Source organism: Phyllostomus hastatus, unplaced genomic scaffold (assembly GCF_019186645.2).
Source record: "Phyllostomus hastatus isolate PE091 unplaced genomic scaffold, TTU_PhHast_1.1 phas_contig_150, whole genome shotgun sequence".
In the NCBI taxonomy this organism is placed as follows: Eukaryota; Metazoa; Chordata; class Mammalia; order Chiroptera; family Phyllostomidae; genus Phyllostomus; species Phyllostomus hastatus.
In genome coordinates, this window is record NW_025333611.1 from 34,220,506 (window position 1) to 34,245,747 (window position 25,242).

At 53.7% G+C, this 25,242-nt stretch overlaps 1 protein-coding gene and 1 pseudogene across 4 annotated transcripts; one reads left to right on the forward strand and one right to left on the reverse strand.

Annotated features, from left to right (window-relative positions):
* Nucleotides 1-243: 243 nt before the first annotated feature.
* On the reverse strand, nucleotides 244-23,834 carry SLC22A5 (solute carrier family 22 member 5). 4 transcript variants are annotated; one of them, XM_045823982.1, is made up of 11 exons: nucleotides 22,883-23,828; nucleotides 16,602-16,705; nucleotides 10,770-10,924; nucleotides 9,638-9,809; nucleotides 8,320-8,446; nucleotides 6,577-6,677; nucleotides 4,767-4,981; nucleotides 3,141-3,323; nucleotides 2,676-2,787; nucleotides 1,990-2,125; nucleotides 244-1,635 (listed from the first exon to the last, which is right to left on the reverse strand). In XM_045823982.1, exons 1-10 carry the CDS (start codon nucleotides 23,273-23,275, stop codon nucleotides 2,011-2,013), a joined length of 1,677 nt encoding a protein of 558 aa, XP_045679938.1. In that variant the 5' UTR covers nucleotides 23,276-23,828; the 3' UTR covers nucleotides 244-1,635; nucleotides 1,990-2,010. The 4 variants fall into 4 exon arrangements, with proteins under 4 accessions (XP_045679938.1, XP_045679939.1, XP_045679941.1 ...); XM_045823984.1 differs by lacking the exon at nucleotides 244-1,635 and adding an exon at nucleotides 2,221-2,334 and having other exon boundaries at nucleotides 1,990-2,146; nucleotides 22,883-23,834; XM_045823983.1 differs by lacking the exon at nucleotides 2,676-2,787 and having other exon boundaries at nucleotides 22,883-23,806.
* Nucleotides 23,274-24,767, forward strand: LOC123812955 (annotated as a pseudogene).
* The last annotated feature ends 475 nt before the right edge of the window (nucleotides 24,768-25,242 follow it).

Below are 25,242 nucleotides of genomic sequence, written 5' to 3' on the forward strand. Positions count from 1 at the left end.
CCAGAGCGCCATCTCGGCCCTGCTCTCAGGGGAGCCCCGACCGAGATGCGTGTGTGAGCAGGCTGGCTCAGTCCTCGGTCAGTCAACAGAGTGAAGGCTTCTAGCTCGCAGGGGTTAATCTCAGCCTCAGAGGCTAATCACAAACAACTGCTAGAATTAGCCCGAGGCGACACAGAGAAAAGTTAGGTGATTGTGTGGCTCATGTCACCAAATGGTGGAAATAAAAGTCGTGGGCAGTTGCTATTACTTAAAAAAATCATTTTCTTTATTAAAACATCTTCATTTCCCAAGGCACTTCATTAGCTTTCCCAAACATGTGGTTTGGAACCAGGTGAAGCATATGCTGCAGGAGTACCATGGTAACCATGGTAACGGTCAGACAAGGGAAGACAGTTACACTGAACACAAGTATCTCCCAATGTCACATGACTGAAGTGAACAACTCCGAAGTGCTGTGAACACGATTTACCTTTCCTCTTCGTAATTTTCCCCGTGATTAGGTACCATGAAAGGGAGCCACACGACGACGTCCGTTTTGGGACGCCGAGAAGTGCTCGTGGCTGAAAGTGCTAAGGCCTTGCCCGGGTGGCGGCTGCAGACCATTATTACCAGAGTGGTTCTGGGTTGACAGAAAAAGACAGACCAGGAGACTGGGGCACCAGTCTTCCCTGAGTCTGTTCTGAAGGGTCAATAACTTAAGGAGAAGAAAATGACAAATCGATAACAAGCAGACGACATACGAACAAACAAGACCTCATTATCATTTGGAGAGAAGAGACAAGTGTGCTTATCTCTCTCTCACCAATGTGCTTCCACTGTGAGAGCAGTTTCGATTCGCCTGGCAGAAAACTGAGAAGAGTAGGTTCTGTAGTGCGTTTGTCATGGGCCCGGACAAGCCCAGTGCTTTGATCAGATGTAAACAAGTCTACCCAGCAGCCACACCGAGTGGCCCAGGAGCTCACATGGCGACGCTGGCCTGCATTCTGTGCCTGCTTGGGCCCCTCTGAATTAACTCCCTGCAGGCTTGCCCAGCCCTGGGCTCCCCAGACCCGGACCCTCCGGCCCGGGCGCGGCAGCCCTCCCAGTTACCGAGAAAGGGTGAGAAATCCAACTCCCTGTGAGCTGACGTCTTTTCCTTTAAAGTGCACCTTTAGAGGGAAAGATTTGGGGGATGGGATTTAGACCTCCTGTCTTACTGGGGGGCCTTTTGAGGAAGTCTGAAGTTAAAATGTAAATTTAGCAGATGCCTCTCGTGTTCTTCCGAATCTCACTGGTTCGAGTTCACTTCTTGGGCAGTGCCCCCATTCCTTGCTGTGTTAGGACGTCTCTGAAGATGTCTGTTGACAGCCCCAGTGTCGCTGGAGGGAAGGTGGCCCTCCAGCACCACATGCCGCCTCTGAGTCCCGTGCCCGTCTGCCAGCAGGTCAGACACAGGGCCACCAGGATGAACAGCGAGGACCTTTGTCCCTGAAGGATCCCATGTCCACACAAACCACTGCTGATGGGATTTAGTATTTCTTCTTCGCTGGCTTACTCCCGGGAGGGTGTTAGAAGGCTGTGCTTTTAAGGACTGTGGGGCTTTCTTCACCATCTTTTAATATCCTCGTGTGGCTTGGAGTTTGCCTGTATTTTATTCTATAAAAACAAGCAAAACAAATGTTAGGAGCAAATCTGAAAGAGACATCCTCCAATCTCAAAACAAATAAACCAAACCTAGAACTGAGGCTATCTTGCTGAAGGGGGAAAAAAATCAGACAGCAGATCCTGAAGGTTTTTCCTGTCTCTGCACTGTCCCAGAGCTGCTGTTGCTGTGGGGACGGACATGGGGACATGGTGGTCTGGGTCCGACCAGAGGGGGCAGAGTTCCACCTCCTCCCCATTGCTAAACCTCCGATGGCTAAACTGGTCTGTGGCATTTCTGAGAGTTTGTGGGGAACTTTCTGCCAGGCCCAGGCCCACAGCATCAGCGTGGTGCAGGAGGCTCCTTACCCCTTGACCCTTAGCATCTGGTCAATGGTGTCTGGCAGAGGGGTGCTGAAGCTCTCTGGGAGGAACAAGGTGAGGATGGCTGTCAGGATGGTCAGACTTCCCATGAGAATGTAGGGTAGGAAGCGATCGTAGGCACCTAGGGCAAAGCAGACACAGCCTGAAGCCGGGGTGCAGTTAGACCTGGTTGCCCTCTGGCTGTTTGCGCCGCCAGGACTCTCTAAAGGGGGTCACCTGCCCTCTCAGCCTCCGCGTGTCTCACAGTCAGAGTTGCCACACTGGAATCTGGCACCCAGACAGGTCTCAGCACCTGGGTCGGCACCGACATGCCCAGAAGTCCAGCAGTGCCTTGAGGTGCAGGGGAGAGGCACAGAGCCACAATGATTTCCATTCCTATTTCCCAATGCTAGGTTTCCAAAGAACTCTAGATACCTGTCCAGGGACAGAAATAGCTCCTCCACCTCTCCAGGTGTGTTTCAACCCATTCAATTTGCCTACAGGCCAAGCAAGATGTTTCTGCTTGTCAGATCTATGGAGGATGCTCGCCAAGCATTCTGGGTACCCTTAAGCTGGGTGCACCCCTCCTCGGAGATGTGCCAGTGAGGGGTGTGTGGGGGCACAGCAGCTGCCAGGAGAAAAGGGCTTGGAGGAAGAGGAAATGGTGCCCTGCTACGGAAAATGGAACAAACCGCATCTTCACACGGCCCGAGCCATTGAGCCACATGCTCCGAGTCACAAGAAGTCTCAGGTCGTCACACGTCTTGAATGGACATCTTTCCCTCTTCCCATTCCCTTTCAACTCTGATTCCAAGAAGAGAATTCTCCAGTTACGTGCACTGCCTTCCTCAATCACTCTGAAGTTTCTTAGGATGGGGGGGCTCCTATTCTCTGATGGAAGGCCAAGCGGGGATAAACCAGGAACAAAGCTCTCTCCTCCTCTCACCAGTTTCTAGCTAGTGTGCAGGTTGTTTTCCACATGCAAGTGCATGCCACCCCTGCAGCCCCTGCACCTGGACGAGAACCTCCCCCAGACAGAGGCCCAGAATCAGATGGGTCCCACCTGCCGTGCAGGCCCCTTGTCCTTTCCAGCTCACAGGGAAGCTCATGGCGCCTCCACCCACCCCTCCCACGTGCTCTTGCCCAACAGGACTCACCGAGGTAGATGAAGTAGGGAGACAGGATGCTGCCCAGGCGGGACGCTGTGGAGCTGACCCCCACGCCCATGTTTCTGACCACGGTGGGGTACAGCTCGGCCGTGTACACGTACACCATGGAGAAGGCAGCAGTGATCCCAAACTTGCCCACCATCACCAGGACGGTGGACAGATAGTACAAGTCTGGAGAGGCAAAGGGAAGGGAAGAAAGTAGGCGAAGGCACCAACCCAGAGGGTACGCTGCCACTGGGAGTCACGATTTTGAGGGGGCAAGCAATTTCTATAACTTCCTATTGTGGGTTGAGGGGCTACAGCCAAGGTGCCCCTCCAAGTGGTTACTCCTGAGAGGAGCCTGGGATCTGCAGCTGTGTGGGGACATGCGCTTCCCCTCTGCCTGAGGACCACTGGAGTGAGCCCCTCAAGCCCCAGCAAGCTTGCGTCCCTGGCCAGAAGTCACGACACGCCGCTATCAGGAGACCACCAACTGCAGGCACTGTGTGGCTAACCGATGGCTTTGCACGAACGGGGAGCTTCATTCTCACTCACTTCGTGCTTTCGTCCTGCTTAGACCCGACAGTTCACAGAGCCGCAGACCCTGGAAATGCTCTGTCCTGCCTGCCGGCTGTGAGCGGCCTATGGGTCGCCCGGGGCTGGGCCATGAACTTGCACACACAGTCCTCCGCTCCCCCACCATGCCACAGCAGGGGCTGTTCCTGGGCTGTGCTGCCAGCCTCGGGATCCACAAATGATCCTCAGAGGCCACCAAATGCATGAGTACAGTGACAACTCTAGGTTCCAACTCTTCTATCAATTGTCAACAGGGCTGTCTCCCCCACCTGTGAGGTACCGAGGCAGTTTTAAGAGTCAAATCCTGTTAATGGCCTAGGCAACCCACTCTGTGCCCTTCATCTCTTTCCAGCTCTTTCTCTGTCTTCGAACACACGCCAGGCTCCCTGCCCCCTCAGGGTCGCTGCCTTTGCTCTCTCTTCAGCCCCCAGGGCTTCTTGCCTAGACTTTTCCACAGTGTTCTCCACCATTCACCTGCGTTTCCGCTCACCTGCCCTCCCCAGGACCACTGTCCATGACCGCCCTCCGTACGCCAGCTCTCCCAGTCCTCCTTGTTGTTATAAAAGTAATGTCTGCACTGCATGAAGCTTTATTTACTTGTTTGTTGCCCGTGTTCTCAACCAGCGTGGCGGCTGCAGGAGCGCCCCAGGCTCTGCAGGGGTCTTCACTCCTACACCACTTACTAGCCACGCCACTCACTGGCCGGGCGCAGGGCCCGCCTACTCATTTCCGAGCTCCTTGTGGCTCAGGTGAATAAGTAATGGAGATGGATCTCTTTGGTCCCCCTTACCCTGCAGAGAAAAACAGGAATGCCCACACTAACTTGGATCAATAGGAAAACTGACCACCAGCCCCGTCTGGTTGCTCCGTCCACTTCCCCCAGGCCCAGGCCAGAGGGCTGTTTGGTCTCAGGAGACACTTTCTCTTGATTTTTGGGCCAAGAAGGAAGATATGCAGGTGAGTGATGATGACATGGTTTTATGCCTTTTATTGACTGGGGAGACAGCCTGCTAGAGGCTGAGTGACTCGGCGAAGACCGCAGATGCACACGGTCCCTACCTGGGGGCACCAGCTGCACAAACAGGAGCACGATGCCGCCCAGGAAGAGGGCGGTGGCCATGGAGTAGCGCCGGGGCAGGTACCGCAGCAGTAGCCAGGCCAGCACATAGGCCGGGACTTCCACCATCGCCGACAGGAAGCAGTTCATGTAGACATCACCGTGCAGGTTAGGTGTGTCCAGGGAGAGCCCAAAATAGCCCACTGATATGGTCATCCTGAAACAGAGTGTGGAGGCTGGAGGAGCCACGTCTGCCTGGCTGCCTCCCACCCGGGATGACTTTCCAGATACAAATATTGCAGGAAATGCAAAACGATTCCTTCAGGAGGGCCACAGGTTGAAGTGAGTCTTACTTCTTAGAACAAAAGAGAACTCCCCCAGCCCAGGGTCAGCTCTGGGCCAGAGCACTTTCAGAGTGTCCCAAACAGCACAGAGACATGTACAAGTCACACAGAGTTACTTCGTTGGGAAAAAACAAAAAAAAAACAACAAAAATTCAACTCCAACCTGCCTATTGGCTCTAGAAACCCTAAGCTGAAGCTCTCAGGACACCTACTTTCTGGCTTTCTGCACATCCCCAAACCCAGCACCTGCAGAGCAGCTGGAGAATGAGTCAGGGAGCAGACAGCAGGTGGGGCGGGGTGGGGCCAGGCTGCAGGGACAGGATCAGACAAGGAAGTCGTGGGGTACAGCACCTGGAGAAAGAGCCAGGGCAGACCCTCCATGGCACCCAGCCAGGGAGAGGCTGGCTAGAGGCCTCCGACTCCAGCACCACCACACTCTCAGAGGGGAGGGGGAACGCTCCAGGGTCGCTCATGGGCATGCCCTACCCCAGGGTCCCTGGCTGGTCCGTGCCTAGTTGGCACTCTCTGCAGACTGGACCTCCGTGGGTTAGACTGGACTCCTCTGCAGGCTGAAACCACAGCTGTACGAGCAGGGGAAAGGGCATGTGCAGCAGTTCCTGAGAAATCGGAGCCGGGGCAGTGCCCGGGGCAACCGCAGAGCAGGAGACTGGCAAGTAGGGTATGGGCTGAAGGTTGCCCCATCTGCGGGCAGCTCCAGGGTGGGGCACTGCCCTGGGGAATCCTGGGTCATTCCTTGGAAATAGGTGACTCATGGTAGTCCAGATGGCTGTCTGGCTGCCCAGACTGGCTGACTAGTAACAAGGACTCTGAGGCAAAGTTCGCCTTCCTCACCGAGGAGCACCAGGTAGAGGCCTCTGATCCCAAGGGTTCGGCCACTGAGCAAACGCTCTCCCGATACTTGGCTCTGTTTCCTCTCTCTGCCAACTCAACTCCCTCTCTGACACACTTGGTGAAATGCCTCGCTCGTTAGAAGGAACCTGACGAGGACATCCAGGTTGTGGCCCTGCTTCCAGGACAGTCTCCAGACGTCCCGGAAGGAGGGATCCTGCGCTTCCACATACAATCCCAGAAAGTACTCATGGCCTCTGTAACTGAAAGAACATGGGGTCTTAGAGCCTTGTAGAAGGCCTCGCCTGCCGCCCTCAGCCACTGTTGGAGGCACAGGGGAATGGGACCCAGAGTGAGCAAGGGTTCGCCTCAGGACCTGGAAGGATCCCCAAGGTCCCATATTGCCCCCCAAAAGCCCCGCAGCAGATTTCACTCTCCTTTTCTGAAATTCTATCCAGAATTGTGTCACGCCCATTTCTTGGAGGGCAAGACACACCCTTTTCACTTGCTGAGGACATGGGCTTTCAGTGCTGGTCTCAGACATGCCTGACAAATTGAGGGCGTGCCAGCCCCACCAGGGGCTGTGTGTGGCAGCCTCGGGCGGGTCCCACTTACGCACCACAGGATTATGGACATGATGGTGACCATGCGGATGTTCCGGGTTCGGAGAAGATCCAGAATGCTGTGGGACGGCTGCTTCTGGGAACTGAGGTCTTGGAGCTGCAGGAGGGAGAAGGGGGGAGACTCAGAGATCCAGTGACAAGCCCGGAACCCTGGCAGCTCTGCTTTCTGTGCCTCTGGGCTGGGGAGATCTTGTTTCCTTCTTGAAAAGAAGAGTGAGTCCACTGGCTGAACCTCAGGCAGCGGAAGGCTTCCCCGGCCTTGTCAGTAACAAATTAGTGATCAAGGGTGAGGAGGAAAAACAGGTGACCAGTCCCCTCAGGGGACACAGCCAAGGTGAGGCCCAAGCTGACAGCTCTGTCAGGCAGCACCCGATGGTGGCCACTTTCCAGGGAGGCCTCGAGCGTCCCTTCCTGCGGCTGGATCCCTGCCCTCTGGGTCAGAGAGAGACGGGGCTGTGGAGTCCGCCGATCTGCTGTATTAAAAGAATTCATGTTTTCAGTCTTCATACCATGTAGTTACTGGTCTACTTCCAAAAGCAAAAACATTTCAGATAGAAAAACAGGAAAATTGACCTCAGCTTCACCCAGAGTAACTTCCTATGAAACTCGGCACAGCCAAGGACATTAATAAACCACACGTCTAAACACACTGATGTTTCTTTCTTAAGCAAACCCAGCTTTGGAGCTTGTTTTTCCCGAGTTAGCAGTTCAACAAAAGGTCAGCTTTAGACTTAATGGATCCCTTGAAATAGTCTCATTTCCATGAGGATGCCAGCGGACTCACGGGCTCACCCGGCGGTCCCTCCACTGAAAAGCCACCAAAGCTATCTCGCTTCACAGTCCTCTGTGCCATCTGCTCCCGCCCGGACCTTTGTGCACTGGAGCCCTTTCCAACCTGCACCTGGAGGCGGCAGGGCTGGTGGCGGCCAGTGGCTTCTCTGCTGCGTGTACCTGTGTATCCAGTCCCTCTTCTCCCAAGTCCCAGGGCTGCATCGTGGGTGTCTCTAGTATGTCTTTTGCACACATTCCAGCAGGATGGCTGGTGGCCATTCTCACAGCCAGTCCCCTGTCTTCCCGCCAGACCAGACACACACTCCAGGACTGTATCTGCCAGCAGTTACAGCGTCTGACCTCTTTGCACCGTCACGAGACTGAAGAGAACTGCCTGCTGCAGAGGACGGCAGCTGAGACAGTAGGGGAAGCAAGACCCAGGCCTGCAGGCACAGTCGGAGGTTGCTCATGGTGTGAGAACAGGGTTTGCAGGGAGGGGTAGGGTAGGCTCCGAGGTCATGCAACAACTAACCACAGGGTGGGGGTGGGGGGTGGAGACAGAGCACTTCTAACTCCAAATCTGTGTTTGCTTCATATTTTATCTGCATTATCTTTTTACGATGAGAACCCACCTACAGTAGGAGGAACAACAATTTCCCAAAATGCCAACTTTGTGGGGGGATATTGCTCATAAAGAGTGCTTATTATTAAAAGGAATGGTAAGACTATACAATTGCTTGGAAAAGAAGTGCAGAAGTATGAAAACCTAAGACCCACGGGAAAGGTGAAGAGATTTAGGCAGCTGGCACCTTCTCGGCTTCTGAGCTGTGACAGGGCCTGCCAAGGGCTGAGGCTCAGGCAGGGAGAGGGCTGGGCTCCCGTGTGGAGGGAGGGCTTCCGGCCTTTGTGCTGCTACCCTCAGACCACGGTCCCTGGGACCCTCCCACCAGCTCCGGAGCAGTGTTTACCTCGCTCGGTTCAAAGATGACGGAGGGGGCGACGATCCCGTTGATTTTGGCCGCCCTGTGGATGATCACCTCTGCCTCTTTAAATCGTCCCTGAGAGATGAGCCATCGGGGGGACTCAGGGATGAACCTGAAGTGCAAGGAGCGATCTCACGGAGGCATTCCTGCCCAATAGAGCGGGTGCAGCCTCAGCAGAGGCGGGAAATGGGGGCTCAGAACCAGAACTAACTTTGGGGGGTAGATGGTGTTTCCCAGCCAGAACCAAAGCGATGGTCCCCACCACACCCACTACTCAAAGTGAGTAGTCACTACTCGAAGGGTGAGCTTCGGAATACGCTGGAGTGCAGAGATTTAGGAGGGGCCTGCCCAGCACTGTGGGAATCGGCCCCTGGCTGGCCACCTCCTCATTTCCAAAGAATGGTGGTGCCACTTGCTGGACACTACGGAGACCAGGCAAGAAGGCTCCTGAAACCTGGCTCCTGGCAGGGCTCCACCTGGCCCAGATTCTTGCCCGCCTGTATCCCTGCTTGTCCCTGGCATCCACAGAGTTTTCTGCATTGGACTCTTGGCCTCTAGTTTTTCCTCATTCCCACCAGATTCATCCAATTGACTTGTCAGACTCTCTGCCTACTCTTACAAGGCACCTGGGTGCTTTGGGGAATATGTGGAGCTTATTTTCTGCCTCACCAGTAGCCCCCGCCCTTTGGTCATGGCCAGGGTCCACGCTTGTGCTCTGAAGCGTTCCCCGCCACACGTGGGGCAGTGCCTTCACCACCCCACCTACAGGGGGCCACTCCCGCCTCAGCCCCTCTGCCACAGTCCCTCCCTGGTAAGGAATGGCGTCTTCTCTGCTGGTCCAACTCCTCTGTGCTGGAGGCTCGGGCGGAGCCTGGCTTCCCTGTGTAGCCACCCTGGGGACTCTCGCCCCCATTGCTCTTCCTCTTCTCCCAGTGCCCGTGTCAGGAGGCCCCGGTGGCAGCACACAGCCAGCAGCGGGGCTTCAGCTGCCTTGTCCTGCGGTCTGATAACTTCCTGGTGGCCACGGAGGACCCCATCGCCTGGCAGCTCCTGCTCCTTCCTCTCCCTGAACTCTGATCTCCCCGGCACAGGGCTGAACACAAGTCTGTTGATGTTTTGGGGTTTTGTTCTGTCTTTGGCGTTTCTGGGTGTGGAGAAAACATTCTGAAACAACTTATAAATAATTGACATTTCCTGTCAGAGAGCCCAGATAGGGGTTTGTGGGTTGCTGCTGCCCCCTAGTGCAAGCTGGAGAGAAGACGTCCTGTTGGTGGTCACCCCCGGGGCCCTGTGTCACACTCACCACCAGAGCAGTGCGCACAGCACCCCCGGCACGGTCAGCGCCAGCAGCAGCATCCGCCAGTCTCTGATGAAGTAAGCAAACAGTGGCAGCAGCATGTAGCCAAAGGCGTAAAATATGCACACTCCTAACGTAGAGAATATGATACGCACTGACTTGCTGAGAATTTCTGTGCCTGTTCGAAACAAGGAAGGTGTTGTGTGAGTATTTAATGTAGGCTGTTTCCTTATTAATCTCCTCTTATACAAAAACAAGAAAGCAGCCAGAATTATCTCTAAGTTTCAAAGCCCTTGTGAGGGACGGGATTCTGAACTCAGCCCAGGGTGACCGCCTGCCAGGGGTGCCGCATTGTGGCCTCTCAGTGACAGGTCGCTCCTGAAAATGCCATCACTTCCTGAAGCTGCATGCTCAAAATGCCACACCGGGCCTCAAAATTTAGTCCTCACATGAGGAAGAATTCACCAAAGGGGAGGTCGTTGCTAAGGCCGCCCATGCTAACTGTTATCCTCCAGGGAAAACACATTCTGTCAGGTGTGAAGAGAAAGAAATAATCCTTTCAAAGATAAAACCCAGGGAACCCAAAGGCCAATAAGCTAGAGTCAGAGTCCTGCAAACAGGGAGACGGGTTGTTCTTCCACGAGAACAGCTCGGAGCCCTGCAGCCTGAGGTCTGTGCTGAGGCCCACAGGCCCCATGTGCGAAGCCCATTCCTAGCAATCATTCTTGCCAGTGTTTGCAGAAGAGGCAGTTTTCTTTCTCGGCCCTTGCTCCTCACGCACACCTCCCTCTTCCTTGGCTACCTCAGCCCCGGGGGGTGGCAGGCCCTTTTCTCATGGAGGATCTTGGGTGAGTTCTCGTAAAATGGCCATCGAGTACCAGTGAGACGGAGGCGCCACGCCTCGGAGGCCAGGACAGAACTGGGATGCAGCGGTTCGGCTGCTGTGCTGCGGGGCCCACGGCTGGGTAATGGGTGGGCTCGGTTTCCCTGCCTACAAACTGGGTTCTCCCAGAAGCCCTGGTCAGTGTTGCTAGAGGCCACTCCCCCTTGGGGACAGCACAGCTGTCTCCTGGAAGTGGGTGGTGAGCTGCTGGTCAAACATAGGATCAAGTGCTCAGCTCCAACCTGAGGGCCATACCCAGGACAAACGCAGCCACATAGTTGGAGATCTGGCCCATGCCTACAATGAAAAACAGCACAGAAAACATCTCGAAGTTCTTGGAGAAGACCTGCAGGAAGCTGAAGCCCGTCTGCACAGCCATGGTCACGAACAGCACGTTCTTCCGACCGAACCTGGGAAGGAAAGGGGAGTGACAGAACCGGCTGAGAGGAGGTGGCAGGAACACACTCCACCAGGAGGGGCTCTTCCCAGGACCCTTCAGGGAGGGGCGGGACAGAGCTGCCACGGCCTCTGGTGCAGGGACAGCCCCAGTCGCCCGGTTCCTATGCTCTTATCCAACCCGCCCCTCCTCCTCAGGACCAACATGGAGCCTGGGCACCAGGGTGCCCCCAAAGGCAGTGCCACAATTATGTTCATGTTCGCAAAGGATTACAACACACTTATGCTGCTTAAAGCCATACATTTATAATGCATTAAAAGAGAAACAATTTATGATAAATGAAAACTGGTAAATAAAGGGGATGAAATATTTGTCCTGACTTTCCTGTGCCAACTATGTGAATAACCGATCATAGATGAGGGGAAGCATCATTTTATAAAAGTATTCCAACTGTTAAATGAAAAAGAAGTGATCAAACCAGAGCATCACATTTTACGGCCCCCGACAAGTGAACAGACGTGGGCACTGTGTTTCAGTGACTCTCACGCCCCCGCGAGACCACCGAGCACTGTGGGAGTCCTCCACTCTCACCCACGGGACTGAACCTGCATCTGATCTCGTCTCTAGATCTAGCTGCCAATTTGCAAGAAATACAGAGAGAAGAGGAATCTGCCGAACCACACCATGAGCGGGCAATCAGTCGAGTCCAGCTGGGGGAATTCTAGAGGCGGACCAGCCCAGTGTTCTTTAAAAACCAACTGGGAGGCAAAGGCAGGGATGGCAGGCGAGTCCCTAGACTGAAGGAGACTAAAACCCACAGAGAAGTGATTATGATAAAAGTCAGGCTGGTGGTTATGTGTTGGGTTAGGACACATGGACAGGGCTTCCCGGTGGCCAGCAAAGATCTATTTCTTAATTTGGTGAAAGTTACGAGGTTATTTCCCTAGAATAATTCATCAAGCCACACATTTGTTCTATGTGGTTTTCTGGATCTGTGTTCAATTTTAAAATTTTTAAAATGTTGGATTTTTTTGGTGGTTTTATTTTGTTTTGTTTTGTTTTGTTTTAACGACAGTGCCACAAATGGGGAAGAACAAGTCAGCCAAGTTCATTCAACCCACCAGATTCAGCTTGAATCTGGCCAGGGCAGCAACACCCATTTTCATTTGATGAATGTTTATTTGAACGTCTATTATACACTAGGCACTGGGGATATATCTGAGTTAGAGAAAAGATGCTGTTTCCGCCTTCAGGGAGCTTACAGTCTGTAGGTGGAGAGGCAGACAGCGATCACATTTCAACCAAATGGCTCCGTCACTCAATGCTCAAGTCCACCCGAAGGCATGGGGTGCCGAAGGGGCTGCCCCCAGGTCCATAGGGACACGACCAAGGAAGCTGCCCTGGGCGGACGGTAGAGACTAGGGGCGCGGGTGTTCAGGGAAGGCCTCCCTGATGACAGGACACTGAAATGAGGTCCAAAAACAGTCCCTGTTGATGAGGGGGAGCAGGGCACCAAACATTCAACAACGTTCACAGCACAGTGGGGAGCCCAGCATGAATTACGTCGCCATTTCTGATGGGCGCTCTGAAAGAAAGGTGCTAGGAACCAGGGTGATGTAAACCAGGGACCCTGGGTCAGCCTGCAGGGTCCAGGAAGGCCACCAGGTGGGGTGGGGGATGCATCAGACCGAGGGGAGCACAAAGCATGGCTGGGAGGGGCATGACAAACACGGTGGGGGGGGGGGGGCTAGCGTGGCTGAGGTCGGCTGGTCACCAGGAGACTGTAGGGGTGGGCAGGAGCCGCCCTGTAGGGCCTTGCAGCCAAGGCAAAGAGTTTGGTGTTTCTACTCAATGCAGTGGGGTTGTTTTAGTTTTGAGAGTTGATTTTTTTTTTTTTTAGCATTTACTAGGCAGAGACCAGAGATGTTCTAGACACCCTAAAATGCCCAGGATAGCCTCCTAGAGCCAAAAATTCTCTGGCTCAAAATGTCAGTGTCAAGGTGGGGAAGCCCTGGGCTAGATGGAGACTGTGTTCTCCCCTTCCCCCTGGCATTTTCCTGTTACAGGAGCACCCCACATGCCACCCAAGGGCAGTCCCTCGCTGCAGGCAGGGAGCTGTAACCTCTACCCCTTCCTTCCCCGCCCATAGACTCCCTGGGATGGCGGCAAAGAGAAAGACCAGGGAACGCTGACACAGGCCCAGCCCCTTGGCAGTCCAGGGCTGGGGCCAGAAACACTCAGGCTTAAAGTATGTCAGCAAACATCCAACTTACACATGCCCACAAAACCAGGAAATATTGGTCTACTTCTTCCCAGGGCTGTGCCTCTCATAATTCCTGCACATAAAGGTAACTCAATACCATATAAAAGGCTTTGACAACCCAGGGTTATTTTATTGCTCTTGAATTTTAGCCTTACTCATCTGTCAAAATGAAGGCAAAACCTTTGTCCTACATAAAAAGTTACTATTGGTATCCTAGACAATAGGTTAAGGTAATGAATCTATTGCTCTTAGGTAATTTGATCATCTTAGATTTTGGACTGGCTTCTTAGAGGTAATGAGAAGAGAAACTGTCCCCCCCACAGAGCCCGGGGCCCCCCGAGGGGGTGCAGACAACCTAGAGGGGTGGTGCTGGGAGCTGGAGGCAGGGGCTACAGCCAGAACTGCTGTACTCACAGCTCTTGCATTTACTGGGCTCAAAAGATCCTGTTGAAAAGCAGTCTGTTGACAAAATTTTTTTAGAGTTTTGAAAAACACTAAACTAGCACTTCTGAAGGCTAATGTAGTCCTTAACATACTCATTTTGTTTCCGTCTCCTTAGGAGATCTCTGGAACTTAAACACTTTCCTGAGGCCATCAGGGTCTTAGGCTAGCCCTCAAAGACCACCTGACCCATGACACAGCTGACCCAGAAAAATGCACTGAGATTCCCTTCTGACCCTGGGATGACTCCTCCTTGTTCTTCTCCAGAGTAACTCCTGAGTCTCAGCTGCCATGCAGCCCTGGGGAGGGGACTGCCCGCCATCCCACTCGGATGGACACCCCCTTCTCACTCTACATTCTCACCTGGCAATCTCATCCCCATGTGGGGCTGTGACGAGGGTTCTGTGAGCTGATAGTTTCCGAGTCTGCTTCTGCAGCCCAGACCTCTCACGGAGCACCAAATCCACACCTCCAACTGCATACTCATTCTTGAAGTCACCCCAAACTCAGTATGTTCACACTGACCTCACCCTCTTCTCCTACGAACTCAGTCCTCTTCAGAGTTTGTTGCTTAGAGAAGGGTGTTGTCATTGACCCGGATGTAGGGATCAGAACATTCCCTCTCCGCACCTCCCGCATCCAGCCCACAGCCACCACTTCGAGCTCCACCTGCAGTCTGCTCCAAGCCACCACCACTTCCTGCATCAAATATTGTGATAATCTCTTAATTAGTCTCTCCATAATCCTTCTTGCTTCCTCTGTCAATCCTCCACAAAGTTATCAAATAACCTGTCAAATATTGCAAATCTGATTATGTCATACTCCTGCTTTAAAAAACTCTCAGTGGCCCCCCAAGGCTCTAGGGCCGAAGCCCAAGCCCCTAACTCTCATCCGCTAAGCCCGCCTGCTCGTGTGCACGGGCCTCCACCTGCCTCGCCACTTCGCCTCTGGCCACTCTCCACGCTCCACAGAGGACGTTTCTGCAGTCCTGACGTGCGCTGTGCCTGTTTTTGAGTCTGGGCTTGAGTTCGTGAGGCATTCTGCGCCCGGGACGCTCTTTGCTCTCTCCACCCTGGTAGCTGGTGAACTTGCGCTTGTCTTTCAGCTCCTGGCACATGGTTCCTCTTCTCGGGGCAGCCTCTCCTGGCCTCCTCTGTCAGACCCTCTCTTAGCATCTGCACCTCGCTGTGTCACTTACTGCCACCGAGGATAACAAATGCTCCCCTCAATTAGCTGTTTAATGCATTCTACCTCGCTAGAAGGCAAGCTCTGGGAGAGTGAGGCCCTAGAACAAAACAGAGGACCAAGACTCTCTGGGCCCAAGTCCGGCTCTGCTCCTGCTGGCTCTGTGACAACTGGGCGAGTCACTGAGCTCCTCTGGGTCTCGTCTTCCCCGTTTATAAAATGAGAATACTAATATTTCTTCCTTCATGGGGTCACGAGGTTAAATTATTTAATTGGTACAGAGCTTCTCAGAGTGCCTGGCACATATTAGGTGCTACGTATGTGTTAATAAATATCAGTGATCGGCTGGTACGTGCTGCTAGATTAAGGATCTGGGGATGCACAGGCCTCTCCCAGGAAGGGGCAAGCATCTGCGGCTCGTTTAGACTCACCAATCAGGGGTCATGGCCTACTTAACGCAGTGCTTACTGGTGACGATAGGAATTTGTCCTTCCTTTTTAAAAAAACATTTTTTTTAAAGATTTTATTTTTATTTACTTTTAGACAGATAGAAAGAGAGGAAGAAAGAGAAGGAGAGAAACATCAATGTGTGGTTGCCCCTCGTGCAGCCCTCACTAGGGAGGGACCTTGCCTGCAACCCAGGCACGTGCCCTAACTGGGAATTGAACCAGTGACCCTTTGGTTCACAGGCCAGCACTTAATCCACTGAGCCACACCAGCCAGGGCTGTCCCTCCTTTTTTTAATTGCTGGGTGATACTCTGGGAAAAAAAAACAATCCAGGGGAGAAATGCATGTATTACTCATGAGGAAAGACTCTCAGGCAAGGACAATAAGCCATAGACAGAAATGTGCCAAAGCATCACTCTGAATCCGAGCTACAGGGTAAAATGGCTTTGTTCTCATGCAACACGACAATCTCATCCTGAACTTCTCTCTTAGAGACCCCAACCAGCCGGGATGAAGCTAGGTGACACAGGGTGGCCAAGGACCTTGCTGAAGGTCACTCTTCTCACCATGAGCTTCTCTGACAGACCCTGCAGCTCTGGGGTGGAGAGATAACAAGATGACAGACCCCTCTGAGAACGTCACAGAAACTCCACACCTCTCTTCAGAAAAATGCTCACATACAACCTCTAAAATTTTGCCTATAATTTCAAGAGCACATCAACTCCTTAAGTCATGAATGGACCATGAGCTAACAGCCTTGGAACTCTATAAATAACCTGCTTATGGATGAAAACGGCACATTTCCTGCTTGTTGTGAAGGAAGTGCCATAACCACAGGCCAAGCGAAGGCATCGGCCCTCTGGGCCCGAGTCCTGCCCGCCCTGCCACTGCCAACTACTGACGTCTCCTCTCACCTTGCAGATGGCAGTGGCTTTGGGAACACGGTGGCAGCCAGCGTGGTGCGCCTTAAGATCTACAATACAGTGTGTGCGCATGTGTGTGGTGTCCAGCTCTCCGACACTTGGGGACACGAAAGGGTCACGCTCACCTGGGGAGGGCCAGCCCAGTTGGCACAGAAGTGACCCACAGCCTATTTCCTGGCCAAACCCAGCTGATCAGCCTGGATACGCTCAGCTCGGGCTGTTGCATTCAGCAGGAATTCGGGAGAGGAGGTTGTTAGCTTTCTTTACTCGGTGTGGCATTTGGACTGTAGGCTGGGCTTCCCTTTCTTTTAACATACCAGGCCCCGGGCTGAAAGGACGCTACCACTTGAAGTTGGGCCCCAGGCGCATGCGTACCACCTGCTCAGTGCTGGGGTCCCCTGCCACTTCGGCAGATCGACACCCACCTTACCTGTCTGAGAGCTGCCCCGAAATGAAGGAGCCCACCAGCACGCCCCCGAAAAACAAGGAGACTGTGAGCGGGGCCTTCCAGTCGTCCTCACACACCAGGTTCCACTGTAAGAGAAGCAAAGGGAGTATTATTCACTTCTTTTAAAACTGTTGGAAATTTAAGCATTCTTGGAAAATGCAATCAGAACATCCCGTGTCCCTGTGCTCTGTTTACATGACCACGTGGGTGTGAGAGTTCGTTCAGGAGAGCCGTGGCCGATCTGGGCAGCCATTCAGGGTGCAGGCACCCCTCACAGAGAGACTGGGCTCCCTCCCCGTTGGGCCTTTCATGGCTGTTAGCCCCATTGTTTTGCTTCTACTCTGAGGAAGGGGGAGGCAGGGAGCAAGTGCTTTGCCTGTGTTCTAGTCCAGGAGAAGGCGAGGCCTCTCACGGTTACTCTGAGGGACCCGGATGGGCGTGAGGCTGTGGATGGGCAGGGTGCCCCTCCCATGGGGTCAGGTCATGACCAGGACCGCACGGGAGTGGTTTGGGAGCAGGGCTCTGGGGCTCCCAGGGTCAAGGCGTCCAGCAAGGAACCGAGGCCAGAGGCCTGAGATGCACACCTGCAGCTGTTCCTTCAGCTCTGCTCAGGCCCCCACTGCAGGCCTGTAACTCTGGGTCCTTCTGGTGATATTTAGAGCTGGGGTCCCTGATGCTGTGTTAACACCAGGCCTGCTGACAGCCAAGAGCTCTGAGCTGGGAGTTAAGAAACTGGGTTTGAGCCTCTATTGTACTGTTAACTGGTTACCCATCCCCAGACAAGAGTCCCCCCTCATTGCGCCTCAGTCTCCTCATTGGTAAAACAGGGGCTGGGGCAGTGAACAGGCTGCACAGCTGGAGGGCCCTAGCACCCAAGGCGCAGTTCCATCTACGGCTACCATACAAAGAGGTCTGTGGGCGTGGGGAAGCAGCTGGACAACTCAGATGTGAAGTCCCTCTGGCCGAACAAGGGGCCAAGAGGAGGAAAGGACAAAACAGGAAGCTTGGTGGTTCCCAGAAAAATGTTCAGAACAGAGGGATGGCGCTCAGCAGTAACTAAGGCCACCCACCAGGGAATTCAGACCCTTGCTTGCCTGGCGCCAGGCTGCTGGCCTGCCCTCCACGGAGTCTGCAGGCTCCGCACTAACACAGAGAAGCAGGGGAGTGTGTGGCTTCTAAGAACAAGGCATCTCTTCCAGGCTAAGTGCAGAAGGAAAACAAGTCTGCTTCTCTGCCCTGCTGGGTGGTGTGTGCGCACAGAGCCCCCAGGCACCTCAGAGGGGTGGGGGGCAGCCCTCAGGCTGCACATGAAGATCCTTGCAGCCGATGATAAGGATCGCCCGGCTGAGAACGGGGAGGAGGGTCCACCCCAGGGAAGAACAGAGGGTCTCCAATGCCTCCATCTAGGGGAAGTCCAAGACAGCAGGAGGCCAGAATCTCAGAGCACTAAGGTCTGAATGCTCAGCGATGGCAACCTTGCTCCCTCCGCAGCCTCAGCGGTGCCAGTGCCCAGACAGCCCCCTGGGACGTGGCTGCTAAAGCCAGGACAGGAGTGGTGGGGTGTCAGAGCTAAGGGACTCAGGGATGGGTGCTGGCCTCTGGTGTTGGGTAGGGTGGCGGGCAGGTCATGGCCACTGCTGCTCCTCCATGCGATGGGATCTATTTCCAGCTGGCACATACTACTTTTGTGGCAATAGACCTTTTTTTTTTAAGAAAAATGAATAAGGACTCAGTAGCCGTTTCTCAATAGCTCTCTTATGAGGGTTGGGAATAATATAGCTGGGCTAGACTAGAAATACTGCAGTGAGTTTGGGGGTGTAGTCCCCCCAACCCACGTCAGGTCTCCCGATACAGGCTTTTAGAGAAATCCGGGCTAGCGAGGAGACCAGGTCACCAGTGTTCACCTTGGGACAGGCTCCTCCAGCTCTCACCGCTTCAGCCCTGCCACTTGGTCTCCACCCACCACTGACAGTTCTTGATGGCTCTCAGAGCCTGGGTTTGGGTCCTCTGAAAGCAAACGTGGGCTAACACTTCCTACTGGCCACAGGGGAGGGGGGCTGTGTGTAGGGTCAGGAAAGGTAACAGATCTCAAAAAAGGAACACAGCGGCAGGCACAACCAGGTCCCACCTTGCCAGCCTATCCACTTACTTGTCAACCACCAGATGGACTGCAGTGGGCTCCAAGACTTGGCCAGAACCCTCCCCAGGAGGGGCAGGATGAGAACTCTCCTAGGCTATGTACCCTGGGCCTGTTGTGTTTACAAAGGAATCCAGCATCCTACACTGAGCTCCTGGCTCCCCAGTTGTCACTAAAGCAGCTCCAGCTCAGCTCACGATGCCTCCACCTGGTGCACGGGACGAGCTGTACTGGCTGATGATAACAGGCATCAATGTTAGAACTAAGTCTGTGGGTTTAAGATTCAGGTCACAAGTCTAGCATCGTGACCCCTCAGCTGGGTGGGCCATGAGGACCCCGCCTGAAAAAATCTGGGAGCGATTCCAAGAAGGGGCCTAGACTTGCTATCCTTCTTGGCAAGAAATGTGCCTTTCATGTCCGTGAAAGCTTTTCATACTGCACATTTTAGTTGTGTGCGGTTTATTTTATGTCACGTCTACCTCCACACAGTTGTTGAAATTTTTGAAGAGAGCGAGAGAGAAGTGTGTATCTTGCACATAGCATGCAATCAGTGCTGCTTCCTGGTTATGGGAAGTAGAGCAACGATGTTGTTTTCCAGAACGAAGTGTTCTTACCTGGGAGCTGGCTGGAAGGGAGAAGAGACAGGCCGTGCCACTGGGCAGAAGCTCTTCCCTGAGACGTTCCCAGCCTGAGCGCTTCAGCGGTCAGATACACTGGTCGGCACCACAGTTACTGGATGCCATCTACCCTGCCCACGGTCCGTTCTGCTCCCCACTGCCGTGAGTGGCCGATCCCTGCCCCAGGGCTGTCAGGGCAAGGGGATGAGGTATCTGCCACCACAACCCCCCCAATGCCTGGCAGAGCCCGGCTGAAGGGAGGCTCGGTAGGTGTTTGGTATGCAGTGAGCAGCCAAAAGAGCAGAGGGCTATGAATCTTCAATGCCACAGCACCCTTTGGGCTTGCCTGCCCAGAGCCAAGGTGAACCCTGAACTTCGATCTCTAGAGCAGATTTTCTTTGCTTCCTCAGCCCCCTCCCTGAGTCAGCTGTCAGAACTTTGACCCAGGATCAGGGTTCTCAGACATCCAGAAAAAGGATCAGTCTGACCCCGCAGACCAGATGGGCCTGTCGGGACAGCATGTGCCCAGCGAGGGGCTGCTCTGGCTTGCCACGATCTGCAAAGGGTCTGCACTCTCCTTGAGTTCGAGAAGTCGGCAAGGGCACAGCAGCGCTATACAAGCTGCAGGTCTGTTCCGACTTGCCCCGCCAGAGTCAGCCCAGCCCCCACCTCCCTGGCTGACGTGGTCTTTCCTTCAGGTGATGTGGGCTGCGGACAACAGTGGGGCAACAGTGGGGGCTCTCCTATCTCACAAGACTATGTATGACATAAGGCTGCCAGAAAAGCTAGTCCAGAGAAAGAGGCTTTCTGGGACAACAGAGGGTGAGTCAGAGTCCTGGCGAGGGCTGGGCAGGGGGATTCTGGGAAGTAGAGACAGGCAGGGGTTAAGGGGACAAAGAGGACTGCTAGGCCGTGGCTTGAAGAGACCCCAACTCATGGGTGCAAAGGAACTTTTCTTTTCTGCAGGCTGGGCTATGCAGACACCAAAAAGCAGGTGGGCCAGGTAGGCTGAGAAATCGCCCAGGTTCCCAGAGGAGGGGCAGCCCTGGGTCGAGAAGCACTCGGACTGGAGCAGCACCGTAAGGTGGGGTGGCTGATTTCCCCACCTCAGGGATGACGGAGAAGTCAGAAAAGGGGCCAGCCTAGAAGCATGGGGGGGCCCCCAACTGTTCCTGGAATGTGGAAGAACTACCTCTTTCATTTCCTAAATAGTGCCCCCTTCTTTCTGCCAGTCCCAGCGCCTTGTCACAGACCTGCACAGGGGCAAGCCCCAGTCCCCGGGATGGGAGATTAGGTTTCCTTTAAAATACTTCAGTCAATGCTTTCCAACCACCCTCAAGTTTCCCTTCTATAATTGAAACTGTCCTTTTCTTCTTCAGTTCTCAAACTTCAGACAAAATTTCTTAAATTATTCACTAATCCATTCAACAAAAATTTCCTGCGTACCCACCCTCTGTATCTAGTACCAGCCAGGACCTGCAGGAGATGCAAGGATGTAAATCTATCACCAGCTTTAGGATTTACATGTACACACTTTAATTTCAACAACGGCAGAAATCACACAGGGGACATGAGGTTTTGGTCTCCTGTTGAAAAATGTGACTAGGAATTCAATACCAGTGTCCTTATAACACTTCCACATTTGCTATGGGGCAGAGGGCAGGCCTGGGGACATTTAGCAGGCGTGGGACTAGCTGCAGTGGTCAGCATGCCAGGCCTGGGTTGAAAGAAAACGAGCCTTAGAAAAACGGAGTCAGAATGTTAATGCAAGGGCTTCTAACAGGGACTGTTTACCGAATGTCAAGTCAGCATCTCCAGACAAAGGGCTAAGTGAGGTATTAATCTGGCCTCCCGGTAAAGACTGACAACCTGTCAGTAGGTGAAAGGGCACACAGCTCTTACGAAACTGCTAAGACGGTGAAATAAATAGACTAAATATAAAAATGGACAAGCTGACATTGGTAGTAACACAGCTCAAGGACCCTCTGGCACAGCCAACTTTCGGAGGCTACTCATCAGCGCAGCCACCACCCTCAGCCAAGGGCAGGGCGAAGGCAGCGAAGCAAGAGCATATGACGACAGTAAGCCAAGGGATCCCAGGGGTGGGGGTAAAACCTAGAGATGCCATATGCTTCTTCTGACTTCCTCCTTCCATGAGCAGCCAGAAGCAGAATTTGCAGGGTCTCCCGTGTCATTCAGTATGGCTTCCCTCTGCAACCTCTGCCTGCCACCAGAGGGACAAGTCTCTGCTTTCACAGCTCTTATTGGCTTTCAAGACTTGCTTGAGTCTAGGACCAAGGATTTCTGATGACGGGAAATTGTATGTGGACTCTTGGGCCACAAAACACAGTCAGCTACCTCCATTCAGTGCTCTTTTGTCAACACCTCAGGACACTAGAATGATATTGCTACCTGTGAGATCCCAGTGGGGCTCCCCTTCAGCTCCCTCCCTCTGAACTCTGACCGCCGTCTCCATTGTTTCTTGCTGTTCCAGACTTTGCATCTGCTGAGCTGAACACTCCAGACTCATTGAGAGGCCTCCTCTTCCAGGAAGCCTTTCCTAATCTGCAAATCCCTGATCCTGACACTCAGTGAACCTGTACGCCCTGGTGCCTGTCAAGGAGGTTCCTTCACAGTCCTGCCTGCTTAGTTCTGCTGAGACCCCAGTGAGTTAATGCCAGTGTCTAAGTACGACGCAAAGCACATTCACACTCACCCATTAGCATCATGTCATATATCCAGCTCTAACGACTCTCAGCAGGGCACAAAGACACCCAAAACAAAAAATCCGAGGGGCTGGAGAATGAGAAATTCCCTCTCTCCCCACTTCCTATGAACTTAGGTTGTATGCTTTAGCTACAGCATTCTGGGTCAACAAGTCACCCTGAACAGATCTCCAGGTGCAGGGATCCTAACAGGCTGATAACCAACCACTAGCAAGAAGTAAACTCTTCCTTAGAGGACATGATCAGACTGTCATTTTGGGGTGAGGGTGGGTGGAGAAAGAGTAACTGGAAAAAGAAAAAAGAAACAGCTGTACATACACGCTTCCCTTAATTTTAAAAGTTCAGGAAAGAAAAGGTGAATTTCCTTTCTCTCTGACAGGTGCCAAGAAGCTAGAAGAAAAATGGCGACAGTCCCTTGGCCCTGGCCCTGGGCCTGCTCAACACTCTCATCCCAATTGGAGGAAGTCGCTGACCACCAGGGCCTTAGAGCACCTCGCAGGGGCCGCCAGGGCCTTCTTAGCTCCCTCTCCTGGATGGCCATCAGGGCAGATGGCCAGGTTGACACCCTGCTGTCAGAGGGCATCTCTGGCTGGAAGTCAACACGCAAAGCGTTCCGAGCCATCTGGAATGGAGGACACATAATCATCGCTAGCTAGTGTGTTGGGGGAACAGGAATGGCAACATCAGCACGCACCTTGCACGGGGTGGACTGCGTGACCTCAAAGACTGTGAAGGTCCTCTCCACACCCTGGCCTTCAGCCCCAGCGCGGGGCTGGTACCCACCTCGGTCACGATGGTGGACAGGTAGACATCCTGGCTGAACTCCCAGCCATCCAGGCAGCTCTCCTGCTCCAGCTGCTCCAAGTCCACATCGCGCACCGGCTCCAGCCCCAGCGCCGAGAAGTTGGCGATCGCCGCGAGTCGGTAGCGCCGGCAGCTGTGAGGCACCAGACGGCCGTCCAGCAGCCGCAGCGGGATACTGTGGTTGCGCCAGGAGCTGCTCAGGTTCGCGCTGTCCGGCACCCGGCAGCGGTGCTCCGGGGTCCCCGCCAGGAACACGGAAGACAGGCCGTTGAAGCCGTTGGGGATGATGCTGGCGCTGAGGAGAAAGAAGATGAGGCGCTGGAAGGGCCCCCACTCGCCCAGGAAGGCGGTCACCTCGTCGTAGTCCTGCATGCCACCCGCAGCTGCCTGCGGCGCCCGGCGCGGAGCTGGGGGACTCGGCGGCGCGCCGACGCGGGGCAAGGAGGGCGTGTGCGCGTGCGCGCCGGGCCTCTACCGCGCGACCGAGCGAGGGACCGACCGTGTCCGCTGAACTAGCAGGATCGCGAGCTCCCGCCGCAGTAGCGGCCGGGCCGCAGCCTCCGGTCTTACACAGAGGGCGAGGCAGAGGAGGGCTCTGGGCCCGGCGGCAAGGCCCACCCCCGCACCCCGCAGAGCGGCGCCGAAGCGGGCGGAGCTGGGGCTGCACGTGACGGCAGGTGGGCGGGCCCGGCGTCCGCGAGCACCTGGGGCTCAGTCCGGAGGTTCCATCCGGAAGAGCCCCGGCTCGGTCTCAGAGGGCAGCGTGGATCCTCGTCTCCGTGATCGAGCCAAATTCGCTGCTCCAGCGCGGAGCCGGGGGGAAGGGACGCGTTGGCCAGCGGGCAGCGAGGCTCAATTACAGTATTAAAAATAACGCCTCCATCTCACAATTTTTTGCCGAGGCCAACACGGGTACTGGAACAGGCCCAGGGTCTCACTGTGTTTAGGGCCGGTCACCGCCCATCCATGCAAGTGCCCTTTCCTTGTTTTGCTCTGGAACAAGCAAACCCTTCTGTTGTCCTTTAACGTGTAAGAACAAATGTAAATTTTTAACTTCAAGATTATCGATGATCCCAGACCAGGATTAACTATTCCCAGATTAGTTGTTTCTTCACAGGCCTTAACTCAGGACTTCACCTGCAATAAAACAATAATAATAAAAAAAACAGTGAGGTGATTCTAAAGCTTCGCTCTGCAATAGAGTAATTCGCTCTGCTACATTTGTAATTCCACCATAGCAACAATGGAGACAAGTTATCCTCCCTGGAAACAGGGTCTTCCTCAGGAAATGGGAAAGGTGGAGCCGCTCTGCCAAAACCATAAAATGATAGTTGGTCTCTGAGCATGAAGACAAAGCAGCACAGGTGACCAAGAAAAAAAAAGAAGTAACGACACAGGATTCCAACACATGAGTTGCTGTATGATCCTGAAAAAGAACAGAGATCAGGCCTGGGTTGACGCATGGAGAAGAGGCTTACCCTGGGTTTGGAATAGGGAGCCCGCACCAATAGCAGCAGCCTGTTCCAAACAGATGCTGCCTTGAATTGCACTGCCTCGGTGACCACACTGGGTCTTAATAGTCAAAGGCATGCAGCGTACAAAACTCAACACAGAGCAGTGTTTGTGATAAACTTGTTCCGTCACCCAAGAGGAGGTTCTAAAACACAAAACCCCATAGAAGAGAAGAAAGAGCGAGGCCATAAGAAGATGAGGTTTAACCTCGAAGATGCTGCCAGAGCAGGCAGAAACAGAAGCAGGGGAAGACCCGTCACCCGGTGACTGCACCGAATGTGGCACTGACATAGCAGGCTGCAACAAGGATGACGTCTTTCTCTTGCTCAGCATCTTAGCAAGCCATCGCTAAATAGCTGAGTTGGCATTTAATTGCCCAATACTGTATATAAGGCAAATAGGGACAGTTATTTTCCTCCTGCCCATTCACTTCAAATGACATTCCGAGGGGTTAGTTGAGGAAGCAATGTTTTATTGTTTTTGAAAGACAGTAGTTACCAACTTTCATCCCTCCCTCTTTTTAAAGAAAAGTTTCCCCAGCTCTGTTGGGACTGATGATTCATTCCCTTTTTTTCTTTAATTAGTATAAAAATCTTTTATTTTTGTCCCACTTACCTGCCATGAATTCACAGGGTGGCGGGGGGTGGGGGGTGGGGGGGCGGCTCCAGCAGCTCAGGCTCCTTTCCATTCATTCATTCTGACACAGTGCGCTTCTCTGGGTGCAGCAGACTGACGCTTCAGCTGGACCCCGGTACCTTTCTCTTGGGCTTCCTTCTTCTTCTCATCCGTTTCTTTCACACATTGCAGGAAGCCGTCTCGCCTCTTAG

Excerpts from the sequence above, each read along its gene's own strand:
- SLC22A5 (XM_045823982.1), bottom strand. The coding sequence starts at position 23,275 with ATGCAGGACTACGACGAGGTGACCGCCTTCCTGGGCGAGTGGGGGCCC. Across the intron at positions 8,447-9,637 it reads CTGTGCGCACTGCTCTGGTG|GTTCATCCCTGAGTCCCCCC; the intron begins GTGAGTGTGACA and ends CTTGCACTTCAG. Across the intron at positions 3,324-4,766 it reads TGTGCAGCTGGTGCCCCCAG|ACTTGTACTATCTGTCCACC; the intron begins GTAGGGACCGTG and ends TTGCCTCTCCAG.